General features: G+C 44.4%; 1 protein-coding gene across 5 annotated transcripts in view; it reads left to right on the top strand.

Moving 5' to 3' along the window:
• chd6 (chromodomain helicase DNA binding protein 6) overlaps nucleotides 1-15,456 on the top strand; it is a 184,320-nt gene that overhangs the window by 116,478 nt on the left and 52,386 nt on the right. For all 5 annotated transcript variants that reach the window (XM_068315292.1, XM_068315293.1, XM_068315291.1 and 2 more), the window contains 2 exons: nucleotides 8,844-9,003; nucleotides 9,916-10,005. In XM_068315292.1, coding sequence (XP_068171393.1) covers nucleotides 8,844-9,003; nucleotides 9,916-10,005 — 250 coding nt within the window. The remainder of the gene's footprint in view (nucleotides 1-8,843; nucleotides 9,004-9,915; nucleotides 10,006-15,456) is intronic.

Below are 15,456 nucleotides of genomic sequence, written 5' to 3' on the forward strand. Positions count from 1 at the left end.
ACAAAATTATGTACACATACATAATTTTTCTATTTATGAACTTATTTTTTATTGATATACCGTGTGATTTCTATTTTATCTATAGCAAAATGGCTGATAGTAAACCAGCTAGAATCTTTTCTGACCATGCCCTGCAAATGATCCAGGACGGATGGGATGAAGACCCAGTCGCAGGCATTGACTCAGATCCTGGCATCTCGGATATGGAAGACCCAGTCTTTCGTCCCCCCACTGAACAGGAGTCTCCTTATGAATCCTCTGAAGAGGACGTGAATATTGTGCCCAACCGAAGGAGCCACAAGGGCTCTTACCGGACAGAGTTACCCTCCAGACAGGCTAAAATAACAAGTCACAGTTTTCAACGTATTTTCAGCCAGGACCTGTAGCTGGATTAGGACTGTCTCCCTAATAGATGCATGGAAGGGGTTCATGTCTTATGATATAATAGAAGATGTGCTGATATGCATGAACAAGGAAGGAGAGAGAGTGGAAAAATGTAACCAAACATAAGCTCGAGGCCTTCATTGGACTGACCATTCTTGCAGGAAGTGAGAAGAACTGGGATGTACCAGTCCGTATGTTTTTGGGAGTCCTCTGCACAAACCATTGTACAAGGCCACTTTGTCAATTAGAAGACATGAAGAAATTTGCCGTTTCTTACACTTTTTCTGACAAGTGGACCAGAGCCACCCGACTGAAAACATCACCTGGCAGCTTTTCGCTACATATGGAACCTGTTCCTGGTCAACTGCAGGTACCAATTCATCCCCAGTGATTGTGTGACAGTGGATGAACAAATCATTCCTTTCAGAGGGAGGACCCAGCTTCTGCAGTACATGCCAAGCAAACCCGGCAAGTACGGCATAAAGATCATCTGTGTTTGGGATGCATGTACCCTATATGCAATTGATAGAATTGTGTAGCTAGGGAGACAACCAGGGGAAAATGTCCAGAAGAATCTGGGGGAAAACATTGTCAGTTGTGCAGTGGATTGAGACACACAGGTCACAACATCACCACTGACAACTTCTTCACCAGTGTACCTCCAGAACAGGGGTCGGCAACCTGCGGCTCCGGAGCCACATGCGGCTCTTGAGTGCCTCTCTGCAGCTCCTTGGAGATTAATCACAAAATTAAAAAAATAATACTTACCAGAAAAAATAGACAGATGTTCTACTCGTAGCTAAAAATCTTTAAGAAAATCAAAACTTATTACAAATGTCCTACGTTTTATTACGTTATCATCATTATCATATCATGTTGAGTCCTGACCAATCGGGTGAGACTCCCGGTATCTGGCCACCTGAGGGCTGGTCTACTCCTTGCCATCAGCCACGGCACTACCACTCTGTCCTGGAGTGCACGCTGCCGGCCCGTGTTAAGTTGTGAGACAGAGAGCCACGAGGAATCAACATTCTAATTAATAAAGGACAGCAGCGCTGTGGCTATTCAGTGGTGAGTGGAGGAGGTCCACTGCTTGTCGGTACACATATACTGTATGTGCATATACTGTGTATGAGTTGATACAGATTAGATTGGAATTGAAAGTCACGCTAGCCACACTAATCGCGCTAATCGTGCTAGCTGCGCTAGTGAGGCTGGTTGTGTTAGCCATGCTAGGTGTGCTGGTAACGTGAATCGCTCCCACAATGCTAATGCTGCTAATTGCACTGTTAATAATGGCGATGTGAGTACTGTAGTTATTATCATTAATCCAAACAAGTGTGTTCCTGTTTTGGTTTGCTCAGCCTTATTATGTGTAATATGTATGAATAGCCTGTCTGCAGGGCAGGTTTTTCTGGTAGAGGTTAAAATCAGGACTGGGTTCAGGACCACAGAAGCACCTGTTGCTCTGTTGAAGGAGGACACATCCATTGGATGGAGGCAATTCTGGAGAGCGCGGTGAACTACGAAACCCAGTCGTTCATGAAATTATTTTCTGTAAGATAAGATATACTTTATTATCCCACACGGCGAAATTTGTCTTGGGCAAGGTGCACTTAATCAGCATCAACGTTTTAAAACATACAAGACAATACAAAGATAGCAGCATTTTACATATATAAAAGAGACAAAACTGCCAAACCAAGAGGATATCACTGTCCTCAATCAAGGCCAAAAAATACAAGAATCAGCAAATTAGTAAAACAAAATAAAGTGCGTAAACACAAAAACATAAAACAGGACCATGGGTTTAATCAAAATATAAGTAAATATAAATAACTAAAATGCTAAGCACCGTAAAAATACGAGGGACCAAAAGTTCATGAGAACAACTAACTGGAGCTTCGAACCACTTTCTTGTCATTTAAAAGCGCAATAGAGGTTGGAATAAAAGATAATGTAAAAGGGTTGTTTTTGCAACGGCTAGTTCTATTACGTCTACCTGAAGGTAAAAGCTCATATTCAGGAAAAAGAATGTGAGAAGGATCAGACAACTCTATTCGCCAAACTGAGCACTGACTTCTCAAAGATAGACTGGAGAGAAGGAGAGTCTTTCCTGCCAATCACCTTCATTGCCGTTTTCACCATTTTGGATATTTTAAATTTAAGCTGAACAGAGAGAGTCCCAAATCAGGCAGCCATGCCATATCTAATAATACTCCCAAGGACTGAGTCATAGAAAGTAGACATAACTCCTGAACTTACACCAAAAAGTCTCAGTCTACGGAGAAAGGGCAGTCTTTGAGCCAATTTGGAACACAGATGGTTCACATGAACATGCCATTTTAGCTGGTTGTCTATGTAGACCCCTAAGTACTTATAAGAAACAACCTGCTCAATCTGCATATTACTGATAACCACTGGATCATTAAGTCGTACATTTCTTGGGTCAAAGATCATTTCTTTTGTCTTTGTGGTGTTCAAGATCAGGTGACTGTTACCACATACAGTATTAAAGTTGTGAATCTCCTGCATATATCCCACCAGACTTACCCCTCAGAAGGCTCAGTATAACAGCGTCATCAGAAAATTTAAAAATGTAGTTATTAGGGAGACTACTTCTGCAATCATTAGTGTAGACAGTGAACAGGAAAGGTGAGCTCACTCCCCCTTGTGGTACACCAGTGCTACACAGTCTGGGACTTGAGAGTACAGAGTTAATCTTAACCTGTAAGGGCGAGTAGAACCATCTGGTTATGTAAGGGTTGACATTCATGTTTGATAGCTTCTTTACCAGTAGCTGAGGACAAACGGTATCAAAGGCAGAGCTGAAGTCAGGGAACAGAACCCAAGCGTAGGCCTTTGGGTCTTCCAAATGCTCACTAATTAAATAAGTGATGCTAACTACAGCATCCCCGGTGCTTCTCCCAGCTCTATATGCAAATTGTAGTGGGTCCAAAAGAGGAGCTACATCAGACATGAGATGGTTCACAATTATCCTCTCGAAGCATTTCATTACACTACAAGTTAAGGCCTATAATCCCTGTTCTCTGAAGGACAAGACACTTTAGGAACAAGAATTACAATAGATTTTTTTGAGATATCAGGAACCATGTGCATATCAATCCACCGCTGAAATGTAGGGCACCAGGCCGCCGTGAGCTGTTCAGAGCTCTTCATGGCGGGCAAACCATTTGGCCTCATGGATTTTTTGTTACCAGCTCTGCCGAAAATACACTTAACCTGTTGCGGATCAATAATGATATGATGTGAAGCATTACACTTAGGAATAAAATCAAAAGGCTCAACCAGTACCTGAGAAACCGAACCCCTGTTATATCTCAAAAAGAAATTGTTTAACTCATTAGCACAAGCAAGTTCATCAAGAGTGACAATTTGATTTTGCTTTGGGTTCATGTTAGTTATTTTTTTCATGAAATCCCACAAGCTTTTGGAGTTCATAGAGCTGACTCTATCCTCTAAAGCAGAACGATGGTTACTTCTGGCTTGCCTTAGCAGCCGATTTAGATCTGCAGCCACACCAGTCAGAAAATTAAGGACATTAATTCAACTCCAGTATTATCAATTAATCGTGATGAGTCGTGTGATGTGATCGATATTAAACAAACAGCGTGGTTGTGCAGGTATGTAAACTCCGACGAGCAGCAAGAAGAAATGATGGAATTCATAGCACTGCTTGTTTAGAACACATTCCTAAACATGCTCAATAAAAGTCCCCAGGAGCGGAAACAGTATTTTGTCATTGGAGCTCAAGCTGGCTGTATTCATCAGGGATGTACAGCGAGGCTCTTTCACCTCCCCTCCTTGAAAGAGTCCAGAGACCCCCCCCCCCCATCACCATCACACGCTGAACGGGGATTACTGTATTTAGGAGCGATCGTCGATATGTGAGCTGCATTTGGGAGCAGATTTAATGAGTTCATCAATGCAACAAAACATAATACAGTAATATAGTAATGGACGGTAAAGCACCAAATATAGTACAACAGAGTAGTCACGTGGTGTGTCAGTCTCTCCAGGATGCACTGCATGGAAAATAAATAATCATGAATCTCATTATGCATTTGTAGAATAGTTTATCAATTTGATAGTAGGCTAATATACAGTAGACTCTTAGAGCTTGTTTTGCCTTCATATAAAGCTTATAATTTTTTTGCGGCTCCCAACAGGTTTGATTTTAGTTTTTTTGGTTCAATTTGGCTCTTTGAACATTTAAGGTTGCCGACCCCTGCTCTAGAAGAACATCTCCTGGAGACGGGTCTGACTATTGTGGGAACTTTGCTACAAAACAAGCCAGACATTCCTCCCGTCATGAAGGCTTCCAAGTCCAGAGGTCCACAGCACCGAATTTGGGTTCAATGGCAAGTTGACCATGATCAGCTATGTAAGAGAGAAGGGAAAGGTTGTTCCCCTGCTTAGCATACTGCACCACAGTAGGACGGGGGATGAAGACAGCCCAAACAAAATCAGACGAAAGGAGGAGTGGATACTATGGACCAGATGGTTGGCAACTACACCTGCAAACACCAGACGGATAGATGGCCCATGGTGTTCTGGTATAACATGATTAACGTCGCCACTCTGAATGCCTATTCATTTTGCAGGGCTCAGCACCCTGAAGTTTAAACAGGCATCACCGATGGACGGTGGCACTTCCTCAGAGAGCTCTCAAAGGAGCTTCTGACACCTCACATGAAAAGTCAACTGGAACGTACACCGACCCTACTACCAACCTACATAACAGCAGCAATGGAAAGGTGTGGAGTGACAGACTGCTGCAATCCGGTCACAGGAAAGAAGCACACATCGCCAGTGGAAGAGGAAGAGATGCAGGTTGTATCCAAGAAAGATCGCAAAACCACTAATTGCTGTGTCAAATGCAGTACCCCTGTGTGCAATGGTCACATCCAGAAGCAAGTCGTTTGTGACAGATGCACAAAGTGCGAGGAGATTTGATGTTTTTGTGTGAATTTTGGCCTGGCTGCCCTCGTCCTTCACCAGGCCCCGCAGGACCTCCACAAGCCAGGCCATCCTCGCCCTCCACTGGACCCTAGAGGACCTCCACAAGTCAGTCGGACATTACCATCCACCGGGCCCCACAAGACCTCCAAAAGCCGGCCAGACGTAACCCTCCACCGGGTCCAAGCGGACGTCCACAAGTTCGGCTTTTCTCGCCCTGCACCGGGGCCCCACAGGACTTCCACAAACCGGGCTGCCCTTGCCCTCCACCAGGCCCCAGAGGACCTTGACAAGCCGGCCGGACGTAAATGTGCGTTTGTGTGTATATATGCATGGACAAAATGGCAAATTCTTCAAGTTAATGGAAAAAATGAATAAAAATGCAAATGGTTTCAAGTCACAAACATGTTTTATTAGGAGTACTTGGAATATGAATGTATTACAACTTTTCATTTTCAATCTCCTCCTCGTGGCCCGGAGAGCAGCTCCGGCACATCTCCCCTGCTTCCTCCTCTTCAGCTCGCTGGGGATGTCGGGTTTCACTTTGGGCAGCACCGCGGTATTATGGAGTGCCAACAGCTGATCCCTACTGTAAACAATAGGACCCTCATTGCGTACGGGGTTCCCAGACACGGTCATGACCAATGTAAGGAAAGCCGTCAGGAAAAACATGCATCTAAGGAATATTAGGTCATGTTGGCCCGTAGTAGCGGCGCACCCAGGGTGCAGCGGCTCTAGACCAACTTTCCATCTGGCCTTTCAATTTTATGGTACCAGCCCTGTGCATAATGACAAATAAAGCTCTTTGTCTAAAAAACAGCAGACCAGCGCAGGAATGGCAACTTTGGTCTCCATGTCACACTACTTAGTTACTTCGAATAAATTAAAAAGTACAAAGACTAGAAGGGGTGGCTGTTGTGGACCAGGAAGTAGCAAAGATTAGTCAGGATGAAGTGAGGAGGGCATTGTAGAGGATGAAGAGTGGAAAGGCACAGTCGGTCCTGATGATATACTGTACCTGTGGAAGTATGGAAGTGTCTAGGAGAGGTGGCAGTAAAGTTTCTGACTGGGTTGCTCAACAGGATCTTAGATAGAGAGAAGATGCCTGAGGAATGGAGGAGAAGTGTCCTGGTGCCCATTTTTAAGAACAAGGGAAATCTGCAGAGTGGCAGCAACTACAGACGAATAAAGCTAATGAGCCATACAATGAAGTTATTGGAAAGAGTTGTTGAAGCTAGACTGAGGACAGAAGTGAGCATTTGTGAGCAGCAGGCTGGTTTCATGCCAAAAAAGAGTACTACAGATGAAATATTTGCTTTGAGGATGTTGATAGAGAAGGCCAGAGGGAGCTGTATTGTGTTTTTGTAGATCTGGAGAAAGCTTATGACAGGGTGCCCAGAGAGGAACTGTGGTTTTGCATGAGAAAGTCTGGAGTGGCAGAGAAGTATGTTAGAGCAGTGCAGGATATGTATGAGGGCTGTAAAACAGTGGTGAGGTGTGCTGTAGGTGTGACAGAGGAGTTCAAGGTGAAGGTGGGACTGCATCAGGGATCAGCTCTGAGCCCGTACCTGTTTGCTATGGTGATGAACAGGCTGACAGACGAGGTTAGACAGGAATCTCCATGGACTATGATGTTTGCAGATGACATTGTGATCTGTAGTGAGAACAGGGAACAGGTGGGGGAGAATCTAGAAAGGTGGAGGTTTGTCCTGGAAAGGAGAGGAATGAAGGTTAGCTGCAGTAAAACAGAGTACATGTGTGTGAATGAGAGGGACCCAAGTGGAAGAGTGAGATTACAGGGAGAAGAGATTAAGAAGGTGGAGGATTTTAAGTACTTAGATTCAAGAGTCCAGAGCAATGGAGAGTGTGAAAAAGTGGGGAAGAAGCGTGTACAGGCAGGATGGAACGGGTGGAGAAAAGTGTCAGGTGTGATTGAAGAGTTTCACCTAAAATGAAAGTTTTACAAAACTGTGGTGAGACCAGCGATGCTGTTTGGTCTAGAGACGGTGTCACTGAGGAAAAGACAGGTGACAGAGCTGGAGGTAGCAGAGATGAAGATGCTGAGGTTCTCTCTGGGAGTGACCAGGATGGATAGGATCAGGAATGAGTTCACCAGAGGGGACAGCACATGTTACAGGTTTTGGAGATTATGTCAGAGAGGCCAGACTAAGATGGTTTGGACATGTCCAGAGGAGAGATAGTGAATATATTGGTAGAAGGATGCTGAGTTTTGACCTGCCAGGCAGGAGGCCTAGAGGAAGACCAAAGAGGAGGTTTATGGATATAGTGAAAGAGGACATGAAGGTAGTTGATGTGAGAGAAGAGGATGCAGAAGACAGGGTTAGATGGAGGCAATCGATTCACTGTGGCGACCCCTGAAGGGAAAAGCCGAAATGTAAAAGAATAAATAAAAAGAAGTAACAAAAATACTTACTGTAACAGAAAAAAAGAAGAGACCGGTGGTGGGAGAGCTGCCGTAATCAGTGGCTACTAGTGCAGCGCAAGCTAGGTTTTACTTCTTAACATTAAATGTTATACCATTGGAAGGCCTATTTATCCATCCATCTGCCCATTGTCTTGAATATGAGATGGTTGTTATGTCATGGGGCGGCAGTGGCTCAGTGGTAAAGCGGGCGGTAGAGCGGGTCGTCCTATGATTTAAGATCGGCGGTTCGATTCCCGCTCCCGCCCCCCCAAAAATACCCGGAGGTGAGCTGACAGTGGGAGGTGTCAGCTCATCTCTGGAGCACTGCCGAGGCACCCTTGAGCAAGGTGCCGTCCCCTTTACAAGTTGCTCATTTGAGGCGCACCAAGAAGGAGCTGCCTGCCACTCTACCTCCCCTGCATGCCTACAGGCCCCCCTGTGTGTGTGTGTGTGATACAGGGGCCTGTACTCACAAATATATATATGTATGCATGCGTTTGTAATCAGTAGCTAGAGTGTGCGTTCTTAATTTCCCTTCGGGGATCAAACCAGTATATAAAATTAAAAAAAATTTTTAAAAAAAATGTCTTCAGACACTTATCTACCTTGCACGTCATGGGTCTGCTGGAGCCTATATATTTCTCTGGGTGAAAGGCAGGGTATACCCCAAATAAGACACCACCTCATCACCTACTGTCAGTTTGGTGTGTGACCAATTCACCTAAGTTGCATGTTTTTGAATTTGGGATGAAGCTGGATGGCAAAATTATGCAGGGAAATTCGCCATACATGGCAACAAGGGTACATATTTTACCTCTATTCACGCTAACTTTTCTAGCAGAGGAATTTTTATAAATGAGGGTCCTGGTGTAATGGTGGCATTCATTGAAATGCTTTTGTATGATAGTTTTTTTTTCTACCACTGTTTATTTACGTAAATTCTTATTATTTTTGTTGCATGTTGCTAGATGCAAAACTCCTGGTCAGCATGGACTCATTGGATATGCCATGATTTGATCATTTGTCCCTAACACTGTCTTTCCCTTTTCCCTAGGTTTAGCAGCTCCAGTTCCTCGAGGTCGGAAAGGGAAGAGGCTTAAAAGTCAGCTTAACTTTCCAGAGGTAAAGAATGTTGATTGGCTGGTCCACTGTAACCCAGAAGCAGTGCTGCAGGATGAGAGCTACAAGAAACACCTCAAGCAACACTGCAACAAGTCAGTTTACTTTTCATGTCAGTAACTATTTAAGCTTAAGGTTAACCATACTGTTGGTGTGTACATTAAACTGTAAAAGGACTTCCAGTTAAGATGTTGGCATAGATCATCAAGTGTCCTGATTAATTAATGAAACCCCTAAATAATACAATATTCCAAACTCAAAATTTATTTCAAAATTGATGTAGGATGATTGGGACCTAAAGCAAATAGTTTTGGGGAGACCTGACAATAACAATGAGACAAAAAAGGAAATCACAGTTGGCAGTAAAAGCCCAGAGAAGGACGACTCCTTAAAACTTACATTGCTTAAGCTCCCCAAAGCCTGAGTAAGTATGAAATCTTCTCTGAAATGTTAATAATGACATTATAAAGTAATGTCATTATTAAGAATCAGAATCCCCCTCAGGGATATCGTGTACTTTTCAAATACATTTGTAAAAAAAAGTTGTTATAACTGTTGATTAAAAAACTTTTATAGAGGGACTTTTCATCATTTTGTGCACAAATATGTTCATATGGCAGAGCTTGTTGATAGGTTTACTAAGGCGTAGCCACTTACCTCTCTCTACCTGTTACAGAGAAAGCTGATATAGTTTGTTGCAATCTGTTGTTAGTATACAGCATAATACTCTTAATGTTATTTATTCATGAATGTTTAATATCTTATATGGCTTTGGTCCTGTCATGACAAGCTCTTGACTACTTTATAAGGTGTGTTCTGCTTTATTTTAGCATGTAACTGAGAGCAGGGCTTTTAAATTATTCAACATGTGCAGTTACCAAAAAATAGAATGACATTAAAATGTATTGAGAGTCAGTAAACCATTGCTTGTCAGTGTCAACTACCTGGTTTGTAGTCTTTCAGAATGAGAATTTTTTATTTAACCTCTCTCCCCCATGTCTCTGAAGGGTTCTGTTGCGGGTGCGTATGTTGTACTACTTGAAGGTGGAGATATTAGGTGATGCTGCCAATCAAGCTCAAGAGGGTATACCTGCAAGGTGATTTTACCAGATGATGTGTTGAATATTTACTATATACGATCTGTGGGGGAGGGCAAATGTGGCTGTGCCATGGGAACATTGCTGTATGGGTGGCAGTGGCTCAGCGGAAGAGTGGGCAGTAGAGCGGGTAGTCCAATGTTTCCAAGATCGCAGTTCGATTCCCGCTTCTGTCCAGCCACCACGGAGTGTGAGCTGACAGTGTGAGGTGTCAGTTCACCTCCCGAGCACTGCCGAGGCACTCTTGAGCAAGGCACTGTCCCCTTTACAATTTGCTCATTTGGGCAGACCACACAGGAGTTGCCCGCCTCTCTACCTCCCCCACACTGTCCGCCTGCCAGCCCCCTAAGTGTGTGTTACATGCCTGTACACTTTATATATGTGCATGATTAACTAAGTGTGAAAGAAGAATGTGTAGCTAACTAATTTCCCTTCGGGAATTAATATAGTATATAAAATTAAAATTAATTAATTTAAAATAAAATGTGCTGACAGGCACCAGTGTTGGGGTGTACTGTCAAATTGAGCAAAGACTCCGACGGCTTTGTTGTCTTGTTGAACTGCAGAATCTGCAAAGAGCTGCAAGTGTATTGCGGCTGTGAAATTGCCGAACAAAAAGCCAGAAATGGGAGGGGTTCAGTAAGTACATGGAGGAGGACTTTCAGTCATTCCTGAAGTGGGGATGTGAATGTAGAAGAATGGAGCGGGAGGTTGACAAATGGATCGTACGGAATCCGCAATCGTGGGGGTTAAAGTGGTCCATTGCAATTAAAAGGGAGTTCATCCAAAGACTTGAACTCTCAATTCTACGTAGGATCTACATTCTTACCGTCATCTATGGTTGCAAGCTCAAGGTAAGGACTGAAAAAGCAATTTTGCTGATACAACCAACTTAAATGAGCTTCCACTGTAGGGTGGCTGTGCTCAGCTTTTGAAATAGAGTGAGTAGCGTGGATATCCAAGAGAGACTTGGACTACAACCACTTCTCTTCCATATCGGAAAGAACCACTTTAGGTGGTCTGGACATGTGGTCTCCTCCCGGTGGAAGCGTCTATCTAGGAAGAGAACCTGGGAAAGACACAGGACAAAATGTCCTGTATATATATATATATATATATATACAGTGGTACCTCTACTTACGAAATTAATTGGTTCTGGAAGAAATTTTGTAAGTAGAAAATTTCCTAAGTAGATATGCGTTTTCCATGCAAATATCCTAATCCGTTCCAAGCCCCCCAAAATTCAGACAAATGATTTATAAAGCATAAAAATGCATCAAAACCTAACAAATACATGTTATAATTAGATTATTACACAATAAATGAGTTGTGCATAATGTAAAAAACAAAGAATAGAATAAAGAATAAAAAAGACGGTCATTTACCTTTTAACTGCTGTCCTAATTGTTTTTTGCCCTCTTTGGTTCATGCGCTCACAATGCCGAACAACAAAGTGAATTCCAGTCCTCCTTTTGAACTTCTCCAACCACCCACGCAATGCTTTAAACTTAAACTTCCTTTTGTTTTAATAAAGTGGCGATTGTAGATACATTACGGCCATATTCTTTGGCGGAATCAACCAAACGCATCCTTCTTTTCATGCTTTTCTATTATCTCTTGCTTTGTTTGTATGGACAAAAAACTCTTTTCTTCATCTTTTCTTTTCCTCTTTTCTCCATCGCTTTCTTGGGGTCCATAGTGAATACTCAAAAAGTTAATATATTTACGTGAAACTGTCAGAACATGTCATGGTTCGAGGACCGAATGGCGAGTATGCTGCTAGATAGACACCTATCTAGCTACACACAGAGGTCCCTCTTAGCCAATGGTATGCCTGGTATGCCAGGATGCAAGGTAATAGCCAATGGCAGAGCAGCTATTTGAATGTTGCATTCAGGAACCTGTGGGAGCTGTGAGTAGCAGCCCATACTGTATTTTTACCTTTCGTAACTCGAAATTTCTTTCATAACTAGAGGCAATATTTTCCTGTTTAGGCGTTTCGTAAGCAGAGAATTTTATATGTAGAAACATTCGTAAGTAAAGGTACCACTGTGTATACTGTATATATATATATATATACAGTACAGACCAAAAGTTTGGACACACCTTCTCATTCAAAGAGTTTTCTTTATTTTCATGACTATGAAAATTGTAGATTCACACTGAAGGCATCAAAACTGCGAATTAACACATGTGGAATTATATACTTAACAAAAAAGGGTGAAACAACTGAAAATATGTCTTATATTCTAGGTTCTTCAAAGTAGCCACATTTTGCTTTGACTACTGCTTCGCACACTCTTGGCATTCTCTTGATGAGCTTCAAGAGGTAGTCACCAGAAATGATCTTCCAACAGTCCTGAAGGAGTACCCAGAGATGCTTAGCACTTGTTGGCCCTTTTGCCTTCACTCTGCGGTCCAGCTCACCCCAAACCATCTCGATTGGGTTCAGGTCTGGTGACTGTGGAGGCCAGGTCATCTGGCGCAGCACCACATCACTCTCCTTCTTGGTCAAATAGCCCTTACACAACCTGGAGGTGTGTTTGGGGTCATTGTTGTGTTGAAAAATAAATGATGGTCCAACTAAACGCAAACCGGATGGAATAGCATGCCGCTGTAAGATGCTGTGGTAGCCATGCTGGTTCAGTATGCCCTCAATTTTGAACAAATGTCACCAGCAAAGCACCCCCACACCATCACACCTCCTTCTCCATGCTTCACGGTGGGAACCAGGGATATGGAGTCCATCCGTTCACCTTTTCTGCGTCGCACAAAGACACGATGGTTGGACCCAAAGATCTCAGATTTGGACTCATCAGACCAAACCAGATATCCACTGGTCTAATGTCCATTCCTTGTGTTCTTTAGCCCAAACAAGTCTCTTCTGCTTGTTGCCTGTCTTAAGCAGTTGTTTCCTAGCAGCTATTCTACCATGAAGGCCTGATTCACACAGTCTCCTCTTAACAGTTGTTCTACAGATGTGTCTGCTGCTAGAACTCTGTGTGGCATTGACCTGGTCTCTAATCTGAGCTGCTATTAACCTGCGATTTCTGAGGCTGGTGACTCGGATGAATTTATCCTCCGCAGTAGAGGTGACTCTTGGTCTTCCTTTCCTGGGGCGGTCCTCATGTGAGTAGGTCTTCTTGATATCAGCCACTTCCTCTATCTGGCGGTGGTACATGCCATGTAGGGGCTTGTCCCTCCATGTCGTCTCCTCCTCCTCTTCCTCCTCAGGCTTCTGCTGTCTAAGGCATTCACTGAGCAGTTCATCTGTTGGGGCCATCTTCCTGATGTACTCTTGACTGTTTGATGTCTCATCCTGGACAGTGGCCCTGATGCTCACTAGTCCTCGGCCTCCCTCTTTCCGCTTAGTGGACAGCCTCATGATGCTGGACTTGGGGTGAAGCCCTCCATGCATGGTGAGGAGCTTTCTCGTCTTGATGTCTGTGGCTTCTATCTCCTCCTTTGGCCAGCTTATGATCCCAGCGGGGTATCTGATGACAGGCAGTGCATACATGTTGATGGCTCGGACCTTGTTCTTGCCATTCAGCTGACTTCTCAGGACTTGCCTTACTCTCTGGAGGTATTTGGCTGTGGATGACTTCCTTGCGGACTCCTCATGGTTGCCATCAGCCTGTGGGATTCCAAGGTATTTGTAGCTGTCCTTGATGTCTTCTATCCTGCCCCCTGGTAGGTTGACCCCTTCAGTTCTGATCGTCTTGCCTCTTCTTGATACCATCCGGCCACATTTGTCTAATCCGAATGACATCCCTATGTCGTCGCTGTAGATCCTGGTGGTGTGGATCAGTGAGTCAATTTCTCGCTTATTCCTGGCATACAGCTTGATGTCATTAAATCTTAAATTAAGTCTTAAATCTGGCGACTCAGTGGGACTTTAAGGACTGAGGGTTTACAGGGCAGATGTAAAACAAACAGAATGATGATGCGTACTCCACTGAAGCATTTTTTCGGATGTCCAGTCTATAAGTGGATTGTGTTTCTTTAACCACGGGTACCCCAAAATTACCAATTGTTGTGGAGTGTGAATGAGGTGGAAAGAAAGAAAGGTTCTCTCGGTGATTTCCAGACAAGCAGATGCGCTAAGGAACTGTTTGGTGCGTGACCCGGCAGAGAAGACGACCATCCAGAGCAGTGGCGTCGACGAGCTTGGTCAAAGGTCCTTTACTAACTCCTAATTGCATGGTTAGAGACATGTCAAGTAGGTTAGAGTCAGCCCCAGAGTCAATTAACCTTCATACCTTGGAGTCTTGTCCAAGCAGTGAAGCGTCATAGGTTGAGAGGGCAGGTCACAGTTCATTGTCTGACTTAACCAGCACCCTCTGCTTGGCTGGCAAGGCATGCCTTTTAACAGGACCAGAAGAAACCACAGTAGAGACAAAGATTTCCCCGCCGGCTACGCTCTCTGCTGGATACAGTTGAGCCCAACCTGGTTGCATAGGCTCCACCTGACTTCTAGGGACGCCCTCCTCTGACGGCAGCGGAGGTGGCGAAGAAGCAGATGCGGAGGAGAACATCTGGACTGCTTCAGGATGTCAAGCTCTCTCCCTCCTGCGCTCCTGGAGATGGACATCAATGAGAGTGGCCAGAGCCATGAGAGAGTCCAGATCCGCAGTAGGGGCCCACGTCGCCAATTCGTCTTTTATTCAGTCTGTCAACCTGTTAAAAAGGCGTTGAACAGGGAAGCGGGGTTCCAGTCACTCTGCGCTACCATGATGCGGAAGTTTATGGAGTAATCCACCACAAATCTTCCCCCTTGGGATAAATTCAACAGACACCTGGCTGCCTCTCTCCCAGGAGTCACGTAATCAAAGATCTTTTGCAACTTGGCGGAGAAGGACTGAACGGACGCCCAGATAGGTGACTGCCGCTCTGACTCACCGGTCCCCCAGTCTTGGGCTCTCCCCTTGAGTAGAGAAAAGATGTACGCCACACGGGCTCACTCAATAGGAAAAGCCGAGGGTTGCTGCTCGAAGATAAGGGAGCATTGGACCAGGAAGGGACGGCAGGTACGTGGAGCGGTGTTCCTGTGGCAGAATCCGAGCCTCGGAATCAGTCAACCACTGAGCAGGAGGTTTGTGGACAGCAGTGGGACGACCCGGTTGTGCCATCGAAAACGCAGCAAGCTGTTTCTGGAGAATTTTCAACCTGCCTCCTGGCAGGCGGTTGTGGACAGAATGACCTCAACCAAGAGCTGGAGGGGATGGTCATAGCACTTGATTAGTGTGGGTTCTGTTGGTGAGTTCAGCTGATCAGGATTGCTGTCGGCTGGATTCATTTTATGGTTTGTCACAGATCGAATAAGACAGGTGGTGAACCCAACAGCACGACAGACAAACTGGCGGGTCAGGAGTCTCAAAAAGGGTTTAATCAGAGAAGCCGGGGTCAAGTATCAGGTAATTAGTCCAAAGAGCAGACAATCAGACAGACAGC

This window comes from Antennarius striatus, chromosome 5 (assembly GCF_040054535.1).
Source record: "Antennarius striatus isolate MH-2024 chromosome 5, ASM4005453v1, whole genome shotgun sequence".
Classification (NCBI taxonomy): domain Eukaryota; kingdom Metazoa; phylum Chordata; class Actinopteri; order Lophiiformes; family Antennariidae; genus Antennarius; species Antennarius striatus.